Source organism: Haliotis rubra, unplaced genomic scaffold (assembly GCF_003918875.1).
Source record: "Haliotis rubra isolate DU_JTF1 unplaced genomic scaffold, ASM391887v1 Scf101, whole genome shotgun sequence".
Classification (NCBI taxonomy): Eukaryota; Metazoa; Mollusca; class Gastropoda; order Lepetellida; family Haliotidae; genus Haliotis; species Haliotis rubra.
The window spans coordinates 1406913-1423938 of NW_025764904.1; the positions used below are offsets into that span (position 1 = coordinate 1406913).

Here is a 17026-nt window from a genome sequence, read left to right on the forward strand (position 1 = left end):
GAATCTTCAACCACTGTTGTAACAGCAGTACCATCTAATGGTTGTGAATCTTCAACCACTGTTGTAACAGCAATACCATCTAATGGTTGTGAATCTTCAACCACTGTTGTAACAGCAATACCATCTAATGGTTGTGAATCTTCAACCACTGTTGTAACAGCAGTACCATCTAATGGTTGTGAATCTTCAACCACTGTTGTAACAGCAATACCATCTAATGGTTGTGAATCTTCAACCACTGTTGTAACAGCAATACCATATAATGGTTGTGAATCTTCAACCATTGTTGTAACAGCAGTACCATCTAATGGTTGTGAATCTTCAACCATTGTTGTAACAGCAGTACCATCTAATGGTTGTGAATCTTCAACCACTGTTGTAACAGCAATACCATCTAATGGTTGTGAATCTTCAACCACTGTTGTAACAGCAAAACCATCAAGTGAAGATACATCAACTTGGGCAGCAACAACATCACTGTCGACCACCAACAGAGCCTTATCTTCACATTCTTTACAATTAGGGTGTTCATCTTCTTCTGATGAGTCCTGAGTATCCAGCACATATTCAGGATCTTTGCCGTCAGAAATATCTGAGAAACTATCCGGATCACTTTCACTGTCATCATAAAAAATCATGCGAACAACATCATTAGTAGAAAGTTTTTCCATTTTTACATCTATTTTGTGCCTTCCTCAGTTTCCAGAGTGGATCGTGTTGGGTAAGATATGGAGTAAACCCACCTGCGGTGTGTCAAAGGGGGCTCTGATAAGGACTGTAGGATACAATGTCCAAAGCAAACTTCTCCAACATAATCGTTAACCAATTGTGACCATTGATTGATGTCACCATTTGGGTTGACAACAAGAAAAGCCAAATATGGACTGTGAACCAACATTTGACGTGCTGTTGATGGAGAAACTGGTAAAGAATTGCATATTTCAAAACACCGTAGCTTTGGCATGGACTTCACAATCTTGAGTTGATCCTCTTCTTTGAGATCTTGCAATCCATGGGTTGCCAAGTGGGTTACTCCTGAACATAACCGAAGACTGTTAGATACATCATTGATATCATATCCGATCCATCCAGAGATAGTTAACTTCCTCAAATTGTTCAGTAAACTGACACTGTGCAATGATGTTAGATGTACAGTGCTTAAAAGAAGTATTTCAACTTTCAGACAAAGGGGTAGGTATACAGTTAGGTCAATGTGATGGTTCAACTTTTTGCGACAATCACACAACTGCAGATCCAACCAGGTTTGTCTCGACCATAGGGATTTGCTATGAGCTATCAGTTTCCAATATTTGCAGACAGAGGCAACGTCCCTAACAATCTCAAAAGGGGAGAGGTACTGGAAAATCTCAACCAAAACTTCTGAAGGCAGTCTATTCATTTGGGAACTGAAAAAATAAAAGAAATGTTGTCATGTAGTTTTCCAATATAAGAGGTTTTTTAGAGAAATAAAGCTTTGATGGTTCTTTTATTGTTTTCTATCCAACCTACAGTGTAAAATCTTAACATTGATAAATAAAGGTTACGTGTCACTAAAATCCATTTTCACTGTTTAACTTCAGTAAATACAATATCATATTTAACAGCTAAAGTTGAAGTATTACCCATTGAAATATTTCGCAGTTAGGGTTCTCTAATATCAAGGTGTAGCCATATAAAATTGAAAATAATGATGAAAAAGAAATTACATGCAGAAAAACCTAAGTCACAAAGATCTGTTTAAACCAATTTTCTCATTTGGAAGCTCATCTTACATCAAGAGTGGTTGGGTTTTGTTGAAACGGGATTGCTCTTTGTCGTCTACATACAACAACTCACCTCAAATTCTCCAGAATATGGAGAAGTCGGACATTCTTCAAGGTAGCACTGCATCCAAAAACATGTGGACAAAGTCACTTTCATACCTCCTTCTGAAGAGTTGTGTAATCGTTACCAAGCAAAAAGACCAAAGTCAAATAAGTTCCTGCCAAAACAACCTAAGTCTGACTATGGCCATTTTAGCATACTTCAAGAAACTTTGAAGAGCTATATTTCAAAAACTAATATTCATATGAAGACCACAGTTGGATCAAAGGGTAGCTGCCAACTTAAGCAATCATTTTGTGCTATTATTCAAAAATGACCTAAGTATGACATAGGCGGTTTTGCTTTGCAACCCTTCATATAGTGTTTATATTTACGGTGTTTATTAATATATTTAAGAGCTGTTAAGATGGCGTTTGCTTCTGCTGTAAATATAGAGCTGTATTCGGGATCCAATAACAGTAGCACATGCCACTGCGCCACCATCCTTGGACCCATCTGTAAACAAGGATTTGTATGTATTATATTTATTTCTTAATTGACTAAATTCTTGTTTATACTGTAATTCTTTTCTTTCTGATTTTTTAAATGTAGTTAATGTTAGGTCAACTTGTGGCCTAACCAATTGCCAAGGCGGAGAAGAAAGAAAACGGGAAGGAGCTATATGTTCTAGCTCAATGCCAGCAGCAGAAAGGAAAGGTTTCACTCTTATACCAAGAGGCGGAACAAGAGAAGGCTTCTTGTTATACAGATCTTCATATAGTGGATTAAAGACACAGTTATATGCCGGGTTTGACTCATTGGAATAAAGTTTTGTAATATACTGTAAAGTTAATTTTATACGGCGGTGTGTAAGAGATGGCTCATCAGCCTCGACGTAGAGACTGTCAACAGAAGTTCGAAAGGACCCAAGACAAAGTCTCAGACCTTGGTGGTGGACAGAATCAAGTAGGTTTAGGTTGCTTTTGCAGGCTCCACCATATACGATGGAGCCATAATCAAGTTTCGAGCGGACCAATGAGCGATATAGGTGGAGGGTAGTTTGATCCCTTCCCCACTTTGAGTTGGAAACAACTTTCAACAAGTCAAGTGCCTTCAGGCATTTAGTTTTAAGGGAATTAATATGCGGAAGAAAGGTTAAATGGGAGTCAAAAATTAAACCCAAGAACTTGGCTTCCTTCACAACCTTGATGGGTGTGCCATTTAAAGATAGTTCAGGGTCTTTATGCGGTTTGTATTTACGGCAGAAATGAATACAATTAGTTTTGGATTTAGAAAATTTAAAGCCGTTTTCAAGACACCATTTATTTATCTTGTTTAAACACAACTGCAGTTGCCGTTCAATAGTATGCATATTTTTACCGCGATGTTAAAATCATCCACAAAAAGTGATACATCGATTGAATCATTTAAAACCTTGGATAAACTGTTGATCTTGATACTAAACAAGGTAACAGACAAAATACTGCCTTGTGGAACACCCTGATCGTGATTGTAATGATCAGACAGGGTAGAACCCACGCGGACTTGAAATTGTCTGTCGTTTAAAAAGTTAGCTATAAATTGAGGCAAACGGCCTCGCAATCCGAAGCCATATAAATCTCTTAAGATGCCATATTTCCACGTGGTGTCATATGCTTTTTCGAGATCAAAAAAGATAGACAGAGCGTGTTGTTTATTAATTAGTGCATTTTTAACAAATGATTCCAAACGCACTAGGTGATCGACAGTACTTCTGTTTTTACGGAAACCACATTGTATATCTGTGATAAGGTTATTAGTTTCAAAGTACCAAACAAGTCGATTATTTATCATGCGTTCCATGGTTTTGCAAACACAGCTGGTTAGTGAAATCAGTTGATAATTAGACGGATCCATATGATCACGTCCAGGCTTAGGTATTGGTACTACTATAGCGTCACGCCATGAGGAAGGAAATTTCCCTGACGTCCAAATATCATCAAAAAATGTGTAAGAGCGTCTCTAAAGATGACTCTGGTAAGTGTTTCAGGAGCTGATAATGTATGTTATCTGCACCTGTAGCAGTATCGTGAGCTTGCTCAAGCCTGACTGCCTGACTGACTGAGTTTAGTTTTACGCCGCTTTTAGCAATATTCCAGCAATATCACGGCGGGGGACACCAGAAATGGGCTTAACACATTGTGCCCATGTGGGGAATCGAACCCGGGGTCTTCGGCGTGACGAGCCAACGCTTTAACCACTAGGCTACCCCACCGCCCAGCTTGCTCAAGAGCAGTATGGAGTTCATGAATAGAAAATGTTTCATTATAATCTTAATATGAAATAAATAGTTTTCTTTTCTTCTTGTTGTTGATATTGTTGGAATTTAGGCACATAATTAGAAGAGGAAGAGTGTTTGGCGAGAGTTTCACCCAGTTTATTCGCAATATCTGATTTATTTGTAAGTAATTGATCTCCATGTTTAAGATGATGGACACTAGATTTAGTACCTTTACCTTTAATTTTCTGGACCATGTTCCAAACCTTGGACATGGGCGTTCGAGAATTTATCTTGGATACATAATTTTGCCAAGATTGGCGTTTATTCTGTTTAAAGGTACGCCGCGCTTTAGCATTTAACATTTTAAATTTATTTAAATTATGCACCATAGGATGGCGACGGAAATAATGTTCTGCTTTTTTCCTTGCCTTCCTAGCTTGTTTGCACTCATCGTTGAACCATGGTTTTCGGATATGTGGATTTGCAGAGGACTGTGGTATACACTCATCAGCTATGGTACTCAGTTGATCGGAAAAACAGTTAATAGCATCCGTAACGTCACTAAAAAGTTCAGGTTTCAGTTTTGTAGCACACAGTGTTTCATATAAGGCCCAGTTAGCCTTTTTAAAATTCCGCCTTGATGATGGAGGTACATCAGATGGAGTTACAGGTTTTAGTATAGTAGGGAAATGGTCACTTCCACATAGGTCATCGTGAACTGACCATTCAAATTCATTTAGTAGTTCTGCATTTGTGACTGACAAGTCGAGAGCAGAATAAGTTCCTGTACCAGGGTGTAAATATGTGTTGGAACCATCATTATAAATACATAAATCATTATCTGAACAAAACTCCTCCAGTAATTTACCTTTAGCGTTTGTATTTGCACTACCCCAGAGTGGGTTGTGCCCATTTAAATCTCCCATAATAATACAGGGCTTCGGGAGTTGGTTATATAGAGCTTGAAGATCAGTTTTGTGAAACGTTGAAGACGGAGATATGTAGAGAGAGCATAATGTGAACGCAACGTGCAAAGTTAGTCTCACTGCAACAGCCTGAAGATTAGTAGCAAGTGCAACAGGGCTATGGATAATGTTCTGTCTGACTAGGATTGAAGATCCTCCAGTGGCCCTATCACCCGGAGGTGAAAAATAATGATATGCATTGAAAGAACGCAGGGCAAAAGCATCTGTTTGTTTGAAAAAAGGTCTCCTGCAGACAGAACGCTGATGGAGTTAAATCCTGGACTAAAAGTTGTAATTCACTGAAATTAGTCCTCAGTCCTCTACATAATACGATTGTGATAAACTATCTTTTGGGGGGATTTATTGGGGATCTTCTCCGTACTTTCTGTGCGCCCTAGAACGGACAGTTTCGGACACATCCATGTCCTCAAGGGAACCATATTTGTTGTACAAGTTGATTTGATTTTCTGACCCTTTTGGGGCTCTGCCACTGAATTTTTTTGAAAGAATCTGGCTTCTTACCTTTGCCTTTAAGGGGCTGTGTAGACTTTGATGTCGACTGAGATGATGCGTCAAGATCAGAGGATGTTTCACATTGGCTTTGAGACGTACTAGGAACTGATTCTGTTGTTTGGGTCGATATTGCAGGTGAGAATATCACAGGAGATTCGGATTTAACCCAGGTCAGGTTTGTCTGACAGCATGCAGTTGACTTTGTTATCCTAGTGGTTGCTTCTGACGGTGTTCTGGTGATAGAAGCATAACTCTCCTTATGCTCTGAGCTTTGAACTAGCTTTTTTGCATCGGCAAAACTAATGTTTTGGGTAAATTTGATTCTATTTATCTCCATTTGATGTTTCCAAACAGGACAGTTTTTAGAGTAAGATGGATGATCCCCTTCACAGTTGGTACATTTTTTGACATTACTGTCACAATCTTCTGTTGTATGTGTCTTTTCACCACAGTGAGCACATACAACAGACAATGTGCAAGTATTTACGCCATGACCGAACTTTTGACATTTGAAGCACCTTAGAGGGTTCGGAATGTACGTGTCAACATTGATGTTACAATATCCTGCCTTAAGAGATTTTGGAGCATTTGGTGAAAAAAATGAAAACAGGTAGGTATTTGTTTTGATAACAGTTTCATTTTTCCTGGTTGTGAAACGTTTGACATAGAGTACGCCTTGTTCTTTCATCTCAGAGACAATGTCAAGTTCAGACATATCTGCAAACAATCGATCACGGTCTCTGATGATTCCCTTGCTCGTGTTTAAAGTTTTATGAGCCGTGACGGTAACCGGAACGTTGACAAACGATTCTGTACTCATAAGGTTGGTGGCTTGGTGCCTTTTCCCACACTCAACCAACAGAACACCGGAACGTAAACGTTTAATATTCTTGACATCACCAGCAATGCCCTGTATACCCTTAGATATCGCAAAGGGGTTCAACTTCAATGGAGTCTTATCAACAGTTTCAATAACAAGAAATCGTGGACAGTATTCAATGGACGTGGACAGTCTTTGATCAGTATCAACTGGATCAGTGTCTAGTGAACGTTTGGTTTTTTAAATGGGGGTTTCGTAAGCCATGGTTATTTTTTCAAGGTTCGTCATCCGAGCTCCCCCACCCACCACGGAGTATCACAAGGACAATGCTAAAAACAAGTGGATTTCCAACTTGCAGCACCAAGGATACCCGGATGATATACTCCAGCAGAAGAATTAAAAGATTAATAATTCCACCAGATTGGCCCATGAGCCACCGCCTTCTGGGCATAAAAGACTCTAGGCAAAGTTCATAACATAATAATTCAAAACCACAAACGTTTTAGATAAACAAGTAAGCCCGAAATTCAAACAATTCCAAATCAAATTTGTGCAGTGACTATATATATATATATATATAGTCTATACACAGGGCTTGGCGTGACCAGCCGATTGATAGAACCGGGCCAGTTCTACCACCCGTCTAGGTGAAGTCAGGGCCGAAATGGTTTGTTGGGCAAAGGAACACTGTTCCTGGAACAAGTGCCCTCAACCACCAGACTACCTTCCTCCACCGACACAGGGGCGCAACCCACGGCAAACGGGTTGGTGGACCAAATATTCCCCCGGGTCCACAACAGGGGGTTGAAAGGCGCTAAGCATGACCCAGCACCCACCACGAGGAGGTGGCCCTTCATGGGTGCCTGAAGTTGTCTGGCTTAAGTTTTTCTGAACATAGGGTTTGGAATGAAGGCCAGTTGGCCTTAGTAAAATTCCATCTTGTTGATGGTGGTTCATCCATGGGGTTGATAGGAGTAAGAAATGTTGGGAAGTGGTCGCTTCCACAAAGGTCGTCATGGACCAACCATTCAAACTCATTTAAAAGATTAGAATCTGTAAGTGATAGATCGAGAGCAGAGTATGATCCAGTGGCAGGATGGAGGTAGGTGTTTGATCCATCGTTGAAGATGCATACATCATTATTGGAGAGAAACTCTTCAAGGACCTTTCCCTAACTATTTGTATCAGTACTCCCCCATAGGGGGTTATGGCCGTTGAAGTCGCCCATGATTATGCAGGGCTTTGGGAGTTGATCGTATAAGTTCTGAAGATCTGATAGGCGAACAGTTGAGGTGGGAGGGAGATAGAGGGAACATAGTGTAAACCCTATGTTCAGAGTCATGCGGACAGCAACAGTTTGTAGGTTGGTGTTAAGTGGAACAGGGCTATGGAGGATGCCCTGCCTCACCAGGATAGAAGTGCCTCCTGTAGCTTTTACACCGGGAGGAGAAAAAGAGTGGTAGGAACTGTACCGACGGATGTCAAATTTATCAGTCCTTTTTAGGTAGGTTTCTTGGAGACAAAACGCGGATGGTTTGAAGTCTTGAATCAATAACTGTAGTTCATTATAATATTCTTAAGTCCTCTGCAATTCCATTGGATCATGTTTTGTGGATTCATGGTGCTTCCACTGGTGACATGTCACGTGAACGTGAGAAAGCGTTTGATGAACTCCTATTGGTGTCTGGTGGAGATGGAGTTACCTCCATATCCAGAGGGCCAAAGGAGTTATGGACATCGATGGGGACCTCTGAGGGAGAGGTGGCCTTTGGTTTTGTGTTTGGCGGTTGTTCAAGTTGCTTAAGTCTCTCTAGCCTCTTTTTTTTCCCTTTTTCTGCGCGCAGTTTCTGTTTCCGGTTTTGGTATTTGGTGTTTGTGATTCAGAGGTTTTGACTTTTGGCGTTGGAGATGGAGTGGCTGAGATGGGCTGAGTTGTGTTGAGTTGAGTTGGCTGAGAAGACATGATCCATGTCAGGTCGGTCTGACATGAGATGGTTGCAGTAGTGATAGAAGGACGGGAGACAGCAGAAGAGTAGGTGATGGTTGAAGGGGCTGCAGTTAAACTTGCAACCCTCTTCTTTGCTTCATGAAAGGAGATATTTTCTTTGTGCTTGATCTTTAGGATCTCGGATTCGCGTTGCCACACTGGGCAAAACTTGGAAGAGGCCATATGGTTACCACCGCAGTTTGTGCACTTCACTTCCTTAGTACAGTCGTTGCCCTCATGCTTGTCACCACAGCGATAACAAACACCGGAGTGGATTGGGGACATACACCTCCACACCAATGCTACAATAACCAGCTCTAATCGAGTCAGGAATGTTTGCTCGCGGGAATGTGAAGAGATAGGTGTCCGTTGGTTGAACAACACCGTCCTTTTTTGAAGGTGAATCGTTTTACGGCTGTGACGGATTGCTGAGAGAGTTCCTTGACAATTCGTTCTCCAGTCATGTCAGACAGGCATCGAGTTCTGTCCTGTACAATGCCTCTACACGAGTTAAGTGTTTTGTGTGCTGAGACAGCGACCTTGATATTGACAAATTCTTGTATTTTGAGGAGACTCAAGGATTGTTGTTTTCGGGTACATTCTATCAGGAGAGAGCCAGATCGGAGCTTTGTAACATTGGCAACCTCTCCGCAGATACCAGCGATACCTATGGAGATTGGAAAAGGATTCAATTGCAAAGGTTGCTTGTCACAAGCCTCAATGATCAGGAAGCGTGGCCAGTAGTCAGGTCGGAGGGGCGTACTCTCGTCAGACGAGGAGTTGTCAGTATCCATGTGTCTTCGTTTTGAACCGGGGTATTGGGAAGCCATGTCGTGAGTAATGTGGTTCGGCATCCCCTCTCCCCACCCACCGTGGAGTGTCAACAAGGACGATCTTATATTGCAGCGGATCTCCAAGCTGCAAAGACCAGGGATAAGGGGGTGTTATACTCCAGCGAATTTGACATGAAATGCTGTAGCTGCCTACCAGATTAAAGGTCAGGATGGTTCTGTCCATGACAATCAATTGGAGACGTACAGAAATCGGAGGTCAGCATCACCAGATTGGCCCATGAGCCACCGCCTTCTGTGCATGGGTCTGCAAGGCTAATTTGTTTTCGTAGAATATTAGTTAATATTTTGAACATGGCCAAAAGGGTTATGTAATACCAATTTTTGTATAGACATTCCATGCACAGGGCAAGGCGTGACCAGCCGATTGGTAGAATCGGGCCTATTCTACCACCCGTCTAGGCAAAGTTAGGGTCGAAGTGGTGTGTTGGATTATTGAACACTATTGCCGGTTCCGTCATCCTCAACCACCAGACTCCCTTCCTCTGCCGACACAGGGATGCAACCCACGGCAAACGGGTTGCCCAATTTGGTCGCCTCTTACGACCAGCAATGGGGTGCTGTGGACCTATTCGACCCCGGGTCCACACGTGTGCGAAGAGCCATTGGCGTTACCCAGCACCCACCAGGAGGTTGCTCTTCAAGGGTGCCGTTGTACCCAATGACTTCAAATTTGGTGTCAGCCTACATTGGGGAATTACGCAGACACCATTTGATTTGCGTGACCTTGACCACTTTTCCAACTCTTGTTAACGCGATATCCCATGAACTGTCACACCCGATAGCAAGCGTGTTCTTTGATGCTTGGCATTGATGTCACTTTCGGAAATATGCAGCCTTCATTCTCAACTGAACTTAGAGATCCAATGTAAGTGACTAAATGATTTCTGTTTAATTCTATTTAATGCGTTGTCCCCCGCCGCAGCGCGGAACGGGGGACTATGTATTCAGCAGCGTCCGTACGTACGTCCCGATTCTTGTTCATTTTGAATTATGTCTTATATGAAGTGTACACAATAATAACCATGGTTATATAACCTCTTTACCTTTGAATATAGCAGTAAGCACCTCACAAGTCTTCACTTGTACGCAAATGTACTGTTAGTCCCCCCAAAGGGGCGGTGGGGTAGCCTTGTTGTTAAAGCGTTGGCTCATCACGCCGAAGACCGGGTTCGAATCCCCACATGGGTACAATGTGTGAAGCCCATTTCTGGTGTCCCCCACCGTGATATTGCTGGAATATTGCTAAAAGCGGCGTAAAACCAAACTCAGTCAGTCAGTCCCCATGGTACCTAGTATGGATCTGCCTTCAGTCGTTTGCAATCTATAGCCAATTTTTATTTTGTATTGTCATTTATAGTTGAAATATTTTAGATTTAGTTACTAGTTTTGAATGGATATATGTGATACACTAGTAGTTTTATTGTTCTTTGTCAACAGGTTTTTTAATATTTCCCTTATTGATCTCTTATATGATTATAAATTGTTCTTGTCACGATATGGCTGAAATATTGCCGATGTGACTATAAATATTAACTCACTCACTCACTCTTCACTTGTACAATCATTAGTATACCAGCACATATAAACTTCCCTTTGACCATATGTTGCCCCTATCGGGTTGCCTGCTGGTAAGATGGCCGTCCTGCTGGAAGAAAGAAACAACAAAACCAGTTGAGCGTCACTCAAGTTTACTACTGCAACCATGGCGGGGTTCGTTGTAACAAGGATTATTGTCTCATTCAGGCATCACCAATTTATACAATAAACATGGTTTAACATTAGTAATCGTGAATGTAGTATTTACTACAAATATACCAGAATACTTTCATGGCTTGTTGTCTAGGGGTAATGATGTTTCTTATGAAAGTATACAACAGCAGCTAATAGCACTCATGCACTGAATGGCAACGTATGTGGCCTCTACAATCCACCATAATTATATCTTTATAATAACTATGAACTATTGAGTTATTACACTCCAAACCCAATCAATAACTTGGTATTGCAAAATTGAACAATGAAATAACATGTAACCTGATTTGAACTATAGATTACAGGACCATTTAATAATTCAAAAACGCCTGACATAGTAGCTATTTCCAATACACTTAACATGTATTATAACCAGACAATGATAACTGCTGTGGTTACATCCTGGAAAACTTACTGCAGTTTCATTATACTTAGGTAATTACCATATGTCCATGACATCACAATTACAAACTACTTACTTGTGTACAAAATATTCAACCATTATAGAAATATTCAACTATCATTTCCATTTTAAAAATAAATTCGAGATTGACAACTATATACATGAACTAACAAGGAATTATTCTACATATGGTTATTGTTATTAGTTACTATGTCAACATGGCTGGATTTACCAACCTCCTGGCAATAATGGCTATATGCATTTACAATACACATAACAGCTGATATAATGCTAATAATTACCAAACATTCTGTTCCCTAACAACTGAGATAAACTGAACCGCTCAAAGCGGATGTTTACACATGGGTGCAGCCATCTTGAATCCCTAAGCGCCACCTAGTGTAGGGGAGACAACTCGTTCCAGCTTATCTTTCCAACTAGCAATATAAACTAATCTTCAAATTTACAACGATTTGTTAATTCCCTTACAAACAACACATTTCATAACAAACTCTAGCATTAATCTGTAACCATAAGTAATGGTTATTTAACGAATACACCCTGTTTACACATCTTGAAGGTCACGCTGTACGTGAACTCACTGTCCCTGACATTACGCACTTTGACCTGAGTTTACCTAACAAATTCCAGTTTTACCACACTTTCTACAAGCTTGATATAATATACATATATGGAATCTAAGAATGGTAAACACAATTATCACTTTAATATTTATGGGATAATTACCTGCAGGAAGAGAGAAACAACAAAACCAGTTGAGCGTCACTCAAGTGTACTACTGCAACCATGGTGGGGTTCGTGGTAACAAGGATGGGAACCCCGTAGACGTAACACAATATAAGGCGGCAGGTTGCTGAGAGTTACTTCCCTTTGGCCATGTACGAAGACCAATGACGCTTCTGCTGCCGTAACAGTGACAAAACCCCAAATACAAAGATTGTTTGGGGGCCCCCCTTTTAATTGTCATAATAAAAAAAGGAGGCGATAACCACATGTTACACATAGCATTTGTCAGTCAACTGTCGATCAAAACTTTACCGAAGATTGATGTAGATGTACTTTCGAAAAGTCTGATTAATACTATTTTTGTTTGCAGGTGGAGTACATATGCAGGATGGTGAAGAACAGCCAGCTTACCTTTGGTGGAATACAGTTGGTGTTTGTGGGTGATTGGTTCCAACTACTACCTGTTCCCAATCCTTCAATACGGTCCTCTGGCAGATATTGTTGTGAATCAAACTTTGGGGATCTATTATGGAACACAAAGTGCTTTTGACAGAGGTTTGATCACTGATATCAATGAAACTGAAAAGGGAATTCCATCTCACCAAACAAATTTATTCATCCAAGGTTTATTAAGACCTCTACCCCATGGGGAGAAACATACAGTGTTATATGATGAAAACATAGAGGTTGACATTCATGATGTCATGAAACTTAATACACTGTCAGATAAACTGAAGGCTTACAAATCAGAGGACTCGGGGAACAAAGAAAAATTGAAGAATACCACAGTTAAGGAAACTTTGTTCCTTAAAGTTGACTGTCCTGTTATTTTGTTGCGCAACTTGCAAAAAGGACTGGTCAATGGCCTGGAGGAAGGGTGGCAAAGGTAGAAGATGATGGACCTACAGCTGCTTTCCCCCCACACCACAAAAAAAAATGAGCAAAGCATGTTTTTCAGTTTATAATGCAGAGGAAAATATCACTGAATCTGAAAGATACCAGTATCCAATTGCCCCTGCCTTTGCAGGTGTGGCTATTGGTCGTACTGCTGACATGAAGGGCCTACAAGTTGTTAACTACAGAGCCGCATGTTGCCAAAAGCATCCCAAGGAGGTGTATGACTTCTTTGAAGACTTGGGATCAGACATTCAAGAGAGTGCATCTTGTTGCGGAGAAGTAAGGCTTTTTTTATTTTTACATGTGCTTGTCGCTTATTAGGTTTGATCCTGTGACCTGTATTCGTTCATAGGTCCATAAGTTAGTTATTTTTCAACTTCTTCTCCTAAACTACTGTGATAGTGTAGCTTAAATATTATAGGAAAGTGCCTTGCACCAAGGGGGTTAAAACATATCCATAAGGTTTGAATCTAGCTTCAAATATTGTCGCTAGTATGATGCTACACTAAAGTAAAGGCAGATATCAACAATGATTTTGGGAACAGAATAGCACAGTGGTTAGCGGGTTCAGCTTAAACCACAGGGTTCGGGGCACAGCAATAGTGTCAGTAGTATAGAACTGTTCTATATACACTCAGGTGTGGGTGATATTCTGACTTTTAGTTATCATACATGATTCGTTAGTTCGAGCCTATACGTGTAGGTTTCACCACATGATAAACCACATTGTTGGTGTACACATTATTAATGCTATATATCCAGCTATATGGTGGCGGTCTGTAAATAATCGAGTCTGGACCAGACAATCCAGTAATCAACAGCATGAGCATCGGTCTGCCCAACTGGGAACCGATGACATTTGTTAACCAAGTCACCGAGCCTGACCACCCGATCCCGTCAGTGCCTCTTATGACAAGCATGGGTTACTGAAGATCAATATTCTAACCCGGACCTTCACGGGTAGACTATGACGATGAAGCACTGCAAGAGATCAACCGCCGAGAGACAGCCTCTGTGTTGACAAGTGAAAGTCCAGTAAGTAAATTAAAACACATCACACAATTATTGATTGTTGTTTATGTAGGGTTGTCATGATACGATACCCATCACGAAATACCGAATCTTGTGCTAATTTGGTGTAAACATTCAGAGGAAGAAATATTAATGTTTATTACTCATCAGCATGGAGTACATGTGAATCTGGATAAGAGGTCTGTGGGCTGAGCATGAAGATCGAGGTGACGAAAGCCGAGATGTCACTTGACTTACATACCATGATCGCGCGAACAGATGGAAATAGTAATTTAGATGAACGTTTGACAATTTTTATGAAAACTGTTGATTTTATTCATTAGTCTACTCAATTTTAATGATTTCCTCGAAACGACCATACTTTGCTCTTTGACAATTTTTAAGTGGACCCGTTGCCATTCATTTGGAAAGACTTCCGCCCAATCCCCACCACCACCCATATTACCTGAATATACATATATATCTTTTTCCTCACCATTAAAATTTAGGGGGTATACGGGCGGAAGTCTTATCAGGTTGGGGATACCCCCTATCTAGTGTATATGGACCCATCCTGGGTATTACACCCCAACTAAGTGAATAAACGCGCCCTATCGAGCCCATAAAAACGGCAATTTCACCATCCACGGCGCTCACACGGAACGTCGCAGTATGGTGAGGTTATTTTTGCTTAGTACGGTATTCCTTGTAACGATACCGCATGCATCAACAGTCCCACATTGCCTCCATCAACGCTACGCTATCGCTAAACACGACCACTATCACATCATTCTGAATAAAAAATGGCCCTAGTTTCATCAGTATTGACAATACAGCAAACATTTTCACCTCAAACATCGCCCTCATGCCCTGCAACACACCACAGACCTCTCCCTGCGTCGTCTTCGTTGCTATCCAGTAATGGCGGCCGCTGACTGAACATCATTACCCAAAGTACACAAATCTACGGAGGGCAAAAGGGACATATGTCATTTTCGCCAAGGGACATAACTCATGCAATTACATTGATGATTTTATGCTAAAAAACACTTCACAATGTAACAATGACACCGAAATAGGTTCTTAAGCTGAAAAATCACGTTGCATACCATTTCTTACACATTTCATTGCTTTTTTACACGTTACATACATTTCATAGACCATAAAACACAAGTGCACACAACTAATAAGTAAGTTATTCCATAGAAAAGTTTCTTGACAATGTTATGTGCTTCCAAGCATTCATTATATTTCCATTAATAACATTAAAATTTGGTAAAGGATTAAGATAATGTGAGCATATCAAATTCATTAACTTTCACGTTATGACTTATTCGTTATTTTGCAGATTTAAGAAACGTATTCAACAAACATCAACATGCCAAAGAGAAAAAAATAATAGCTGCAGCTGTCGTTCTCATGACAAATAAACAAGTCATTCCTCTTCATACAAAGTGTCAAAGATTTCATCACGAGTTCATCCGAAATCTATCATAGATTGTTTAAAGGCTAGTGGAGATTTGACACATGATAGTACTTATATATGTACTGGCTGTGCAAATCATGCAAAAGACAATCTCGCAAAAGAAACACAAAATCCTTCTGTAAAAGAAGTTATTAATGCCATAGAAAACTCAAGTCTTTCCGACAACGATTTCCATGATTTAATCTCAGCTATTGGTTCATCTCTACATTCCTGCATCAACACAGAAACTGACCAAATGCGCAATGAGTATAAAGACAAGGATTTCTTTCAGAAACTTGATTGTCAAAAATGGCTTCAAAATAGGAACAGACATTTAATGACTTTACTTTGCACTATGTCGAAACCATCACATTGACGATGAGAGTGACCCCCAGAATAGGAAAAAACACATTCTGATGGCCAGAATTATTGAAAATCTCTGCTACCTTTCGTGTGGGAACCTAATAGCACCATTGGCATTTACCATTAACATTCTACAATATTTTCTGACAGGGAGTAAAAGTGCCACCACTTTGAATAATCATGTCTCTCCTTCCGGATCGTACACAACCAATGCCAATTGGTTAGACAATATCTGTAGTCCAAATACATGTCCAACAGAAGGCTCTGTCATGGTATTTTTTGATAATAACCAAAAGGTGGAAAGAAACTGGAATGTTTCCCTCAATTATAAAACGAAATGTAGTGTCACAACAAATGTCATTTACATCCGCAACCCTACTTGTTCGATACAAACTCAACTGTCATTCTCCCCATTCCTTTGGTTGCACACCGTTGACACTGAGGATAAACTTCGACCCTTACTTGACCAATATTCTAGAAATTGTGTACAATTATTGGACAATGTAATACACGGTCCTCAATACTGATGCGTTATTCATACAATGATCCTATATTCATCCATGGTTTTATTTCTATCTGATGTCTCGCCATGCGGTATGAGAACTGCAGTTTTTCCGCCCGTACGATGCGCTAAGATCTGTTATAATACAAAACTAATTCACTTTCAAATACCATTGTTGAATGACTAACGAAAAACTGAAAAAAACTGGGTTTGAAGTTGTCACTGCTTGGTGTATTTTGGCGGAACAAGTCTTATCTGTGTAATATCTGATTCAATCCTTAGGCTTTAAAATCCTAATTTCGCATTACAAATCAACACAAGTCGTGACCAAACTAACAGAGTAAGGGGTTATTTTATACACCTTCCATAAATTGATATAAGAATAAATAAATATAACACGATTTAGTTTCATTTATTCATGTGAAATGGATTGGGCGCTGGGCAGTACATTTTCAATGGATGATAATATGTGGATTCCCATACATGAAATATGACACCGATAAGTGCACGTTGTGTCACTCTCATGATCACACCCTATCCACTCCTTGAGGCGTGGGTCGGATGTGCCATACTGTACATGACACAACGGGCACTTATAAGTGTCACTTTTCTCATCTTTCTTTTTGAGAACCGACTTTCTACAGCGCCTTGTACTGCTTTTATTGCCTTCCTTCGACGATGATG

At 40.4% G+C, this 17026-nt stretch overlaps 1 protein-coding gene across 1 annotated transcript; it reads left to right on the forward strand.

Moving 5' to 3' along the window:
• Positions 1-12468: 12468 nt before the first annotated feature.
• Positions 12469-13124, forward strand: LOC124269006 (ATP-dependent DNA helicase PIF1-like; the record flags this gene model as incomplete). Its single annotated transcript, XM_046704039.1, is given in 2 exon segments — positions 12469-12658; positions 12660-13124. Coding segments are annotated over 2 exon segments (525 nt in total), but the record flags the coding sequence as incomplete, so codon positions are not given.
• Positions 13125-17026: the final 3902 nt, after the last annotated feature.